Source organism: Triturus cristatus, chromosome 7 (genome assembly GCF_964204655.1).
Source record: "Triturus cristatus chromosome 7, aTriCri1.1, whole genome shotgun sequence".
NCBI classification, from domain to species: Eukaryota; Metazoa; Chordata; class Amphibia; order Caudata; family Salamandridae; genus Triturus; species Triturus cristatus.
The window spans coordinates 1,528,017,296-1,528,022,442 of record NC_140590.1 but is presented as its reverse complement, the minus strand read 5'-3'; the positions used below and the strand labels follow the sequence as shown (position 1 = coordinate 1,528,022,442).

General features: G+C 45.9%; 1 protein-coding gene across 1 annotated transcript; it reads left to right on the top strand.

Annotated features, from left to right (window-relative positions):
• The first annotated feature begins 4,350 nt into the window (after positions 1–4,350).
• Positions 4,351–4,851, top strand: LOC146812310 (nuclear apoptosis-inducing factor 1-like). The gene has a single exon (XM_085615158.1). It carries the CDS (start codon positions 4,351–4,353, stop codon positions 4,849–4,851), a length of 501 nt encoding a protein of 166 aa, XP_085471284.1.
• The last annotated feature ends 296 nt before the right edge of the window (positions 4,852–5,147 follow it).

Sequence of the window (5,147 nt, the reverse complement as noted above, 5' to 3'; positions counted from 1 at the left end):
TTGTTTGAATCTGGGTTTCCCTGAGTTGTGCATCTGTGGGTGATGGCTAAGCTGTATGTGTGTTTGCTGAGGTACTGCTACCCTTCCTGAGTGTGATGTTATCTGTGTGCTGTGATGATTTGTGTTGTGAGAGTTCATGGTGGGGTACTCAGATATGTATGCTACTGGTTTGATTGGTGTGCACACACTGCTTGGTGTGCATGCAGTGCTGTCAGTGCATGTAGCCTTGCACTTGCCTGGTGTGCATCCCCCTAATGTCCAGCTTAGTTTGCTATGTGATGGATTGGTATGCACATCTGTTGTGTTTTTGTTGTAGAGGGATGCAGTGTTTGGCCTGTGTTGGCTCTTTCTACTGACAGGTGCAATGTGTGTGTGATGTTCTATTTGCATGTCATTGTGTGTGAGTAATTTGTGCATTGTGATACATTCAGATGTGTGTTGCATGTGTAGTGTGCATGTCTTGTGTGTATGTCACATGCAGCAAGGTGGATTCTTGTTCATGAGCTTGTTTTGAGTACACAATAGTGGATTGACCTGTCACTTGTCAGGATTGTGTATGTGCATGCTTGTGGTACACTATGACACCATGTTCACTTGATGACTGGTGTGGTGTCTATGTCTGCGTTAGCTGATTTGTCCCCTTGAACCCAGTTAGGATTGGTCCAAAGTGACAATGTTGTGTATTCCTGTTCTGTCTAGGCTCACATTGCCTTTCCACTGTTTGGCTGCACATGGCTGGGTTTGTTGGACTTCTGTGGATGTTGTTTGTGAGATTTGTGTTTGGCTATTGTTTTTGGGTCAGCATTGGTTCAGACATCCCTGAGTGTGAGTCTGACATTTGTAGATGCACCCTAGGGTGTGTGGTTTGTTGTCAGTACACTTGCAGGATCTTATTTGCACCTTTATGTGTGTTTCTCACAGGTGTTGAGTGTTGCAGGTGTGAGATGGGTAGATGAGGAGTATGTGTGAAGGTCCTGTGTGAAGGTCCTACTAGGGTTCGACAGTCAGGGAGTGTGACAATGAGCCATGTGTGTGGTGCTGGTGGCATACACATGTTAAGTAAGTTGACACAGATGTGTGGCTGGTCACTGTATGGCTTCTGACACTTCTTGTCATTTCTGTGCCTATGCATGGCTTGCATTGATGTATCCCTGACTTGTTGCACAGAGGTCACTGTGGTTTAATTTCACTCACTATGTCACCCATGTCTGATTTGAGGGCCAAAGGGTAGTGTGATATGTTCCTCCTCTTGCACGTGATGTACACATGCTATGTGGCTTGCTACATGGTTTCCAGCACTGTGCACTTCACTTTGAGCTAGCCCATTTATTGTCCTACATTGCTGCTGACCTATGGTATGTGTATGTTGCCGAGTGTCAGTGTGGGATCTTTCTGAGGGACTTGACAAGCAGTGTGAACAGTTCAGTGCAGTGTGAGCCTTCATTTCTTAATTATACTCTGTTTGATTCACATGAGTGGAAGATAGGTGTGAGGAGGAGGGTTGTCAAGCCCCTGAACTTCTGTGCAGGGTGTACATCTTCACCCCCACCTTTCCAGTCAATCTACCTTGTCCCTTGATGTGTGAGGTGCGAGGTCTAGCCTGGCTGATAAATTGTGCAGGGGGGGACAAGAGGGGCACACAGCATGTGCCCAAATGGGTGTGGAAAGCGTACTGTGGGTAGGGTGAAGTTGGAGCCCTGGGAAGCTGCCCAGACTGCCCATGCCTGGCGCTGGCCCTGCCCACTACATTGTGTGCAGGATTTCCTGTGTCTTCACCACTGCGGTGACTTGCCCGGGACATTGCAGCGATTTCACGGTTTATGGTTGACCTGGATGCGGAGGTGTGTATTTCTGGCAGGCAGGACATGTGTGAGTACACTGGGGGATATATTCCTGTCCCCACCAGAGTGTCTGATGTGGACAGGAACCGTATTTCAGCACAGGAGTTGTGTGTTGTGGATGGGTGCGGAGATGTGTTATTTACGTACCTGCAGTGGTGACCGCGGCAACGTCTTATTTGCTGGTAGTGGATGAGGTACAGCAGCGGAAGGGTTTGAAGAGCGAGATCCATAGCGGTCAGGAACGCGTAGAGGTGACCACGATTCGGATTTCGCTCTCTGCAGTATTGCTTCTGCCGTCTACGAGTGGAGGGTTTCTCCGCTGCGTTGTGATGGGCTGTTTGAGGTATCGTGATTTGTCTGGCGGTCAGGACGTCATTCCGCACGGCGGTCTTTCTCTATTTGCTCCCTCCGCCACCGTTGTGGAAGGAAATTTCTGGCAGGTCCCGAGACTCCGCAGCAGATGGAAAATTAACTATCTTTGCCCATTGTAATATGGCGGACACGAGGAGTGCCGATGGATTGCAGAAAAGGACATTTTTCTGCCAGCACTGGGGATGTGCCTACGACTGCCATCCTAATGAGCCCCTTAGTATAGCAGTGTGAGAAGCTGTGAGCTTTATTGTACAACGCTGGTCTATACTCACTTGAGTTGATACACTGGGCAGAATTGATTGCTCAGCTTCGGAATGCGGCATTTAACCCCACTTTTACCCAACATCACAGAGTGGAGTGGTGTCAGTAAAGGTCCCTGACCTCACCCAGTGACAAATTTAGGGAAGGGTGGAGAGGCATGACTTCCAACCTTGACTGGTACTGCAGAGCTTCAGCTAGAAGCGCTCAGGGGTTAACTTTAACCCAACGTCGAAACAGGATGGAAAAGCAGCCAGAGATTGCTGCACTACCTTAAATCGTCACATGTATTACACAGTACATAACGTGTTGCCCACCTCAATGATCGGCTGCTCATTGACCAAAGCATTAACCCAATGTCATTAACGAGTGGCGCTCAGCACATGAGGCTGTCACTTTGCTGGGCTGATAACCTGAAAGGCCTGAGACCTGTGAGGGTTGCCTGTCCAACAATTTGAACGAAGGTAGCCTGAGAAGATATGCTGCTCAAAGTACACACGTGTGCTACATTCACATACAACATATCTGCTATGAGGGTTGTCCAGCACCAATGTTGCATAGCCAAAAAACAAGCATTACCAAGGAGCAGGCATGGAATATCTGAATACATCTGTCCCACACTGCTGGAAAATGTGGAGGGCTTTAATATAGTTTGCCACTGCAGGTCCCAAATATCTATACACTCTGACCAATTCTTTACATCTCACAATGACACTCAGTAATCAGATAATAAATGTAATGCCCATCTCTACAAATCTCTCCACTTCTCTCTCCTTCCAACCATGCATTATAATCTTCACTTATAGCCAAGTCTCATCTAAGGTAGTTGAAGAACTTTATTCCAATAATGGCACCAACCATGGAAAGGAGCCTTGCCCTTCAGCTCTCCTACTTCAACTGTCTACCCTAGAATCCATTACATGTGGTCATTCTAAGATGACCTAGGATGGTTAGAATGAACAATCCCTTAAAGATCCAAGACCACCACAACACATATCCCTCCCCAAAACAAAATGCCTGAAAACAACAAAAGCATTAAAATATGTGTTTACCTAAAAGATACCTTTGAAATATGCAAAAAGGAACATTGTATAACATAACCCAACATTTGGAAACTAGAAACGCTCTTCTTGCAAAAGCTTTCCATGAGAGAACAGGCAGAAGACCCTGTTCTTGCTGATAGTACCAAATAGTCACTCCACCACTTAGGTTTTACATGACACCTTCCAGTGAGTCACAATATTGGGCTAACAGCCAAACAGACACATGCATCAAACTTGAAAATAGAGATTCCTTATTTGCGAAATTTAAAGAATTGCAAATAAAGAATCGCTATTCTCAATGCATTATTCTCAATGATTAATCTGCGAATCGCTAAAAATCACAATCGCTAATTGTGATACAACCTAATAAACCCACAAATAAAGAAAACCTAATTTCGATTTTGAAAATAGCAAAATCACTAGTAGTGAAATGGCTAATATCGAAATCGCAAATTGCGACGTCGTTTTTTGATGCATAGTGATGACATCACTACCAGCCAATGCTTCATTCAGTGCTCAGTTGCTGTGAGACGAGGAAGTTGAGAGCAGGAACAGGACAGGACATCCAACAACTCTGGGGTATATTATCATGAAACGGCGTTAAAATTATCGCCGCTTTAGCTGCAGAAAAATGCCGCTAAAGGGGCGATAATAGGCTTGATAATATGCCGCAGAGAATTCCCATAGAAGCCCATGTTCTGGTGTCAATATGGGCTTCTATTGGCATTCTCTGCAGTATATTATCAAGCCCATTGTCACCGCTTTAGCGGCAGAATTCTGCCGCTAAAGCGGCGATAATTTTAACTCCGTGTTTGCATGCCTGTCCCTTGTCAAAAATGGATCCAAATACATCAGGGGATGGTACACCAGGCAGGAAACACAAACTAAAATTCAGTGAAAAGGAAATTGACACACTCATAGAGGATGTAGTCATAAGCCATGACAAGCTTTTTGGAAAACTTTCACTGAAGGTCCCAGAGGCACAAAAAAGAAAAATCTGGCTCAGGATCCAGAATAAAGTAAATGCAGTGGGGATCATACACCGCTCAATTGAACTGAAGAAGCGTTGGTGTGACCTGCGCAGCTGGGCAAAAGAAAGGATCGCTGAGAGGCGGAAGGAAGCCAAGAAGACCGGAGGGGGACCACCAACACAGCCTGGGAACACACCCATGGAAGACCTGGTGCAGTCCACACTACAGCCCGAAGCTGTGGTGGGAGTGACGCAGCTGGACACATCTGGAGCGGCCAACAAATCTCAAGGTAAGATGCATGCAAGTGACCATTACAAGAGACATATAAAAATTGGCACATCACCTCAGTTCAGCACAAGTGTATAGAAAAAAACTCCAGTCCACATTTTCCAGCCACAACCAAGTGCATTATGGGAGACACAGGCAGGTTAGGCAGGTTCGTAGGCAGATACACAATGGGAAGTCAGAACACGTGAACCATGTGTGACAGTCAGTAATTTATTATGAGCAAAATGATGCTTAATGTGACATGACATCACACACAGAAATTATAAAGATGTGCACTGTTTAACATCACATATGCAGAAAAGGAGAGGCTGAGCACAGTGACTGCATGGACACCCAGGATACTACGGCTGTGGATGAAATAGACACACCTGTGG

Coding starts and splice junctions, on each gene's coding strand:
- LOC146812310 (XM_085615158.1), top strand. CDS start 4,351: ATGGATCCAAATACATCAGGGGATGGTACACCAGGCAGGAAACACAAA.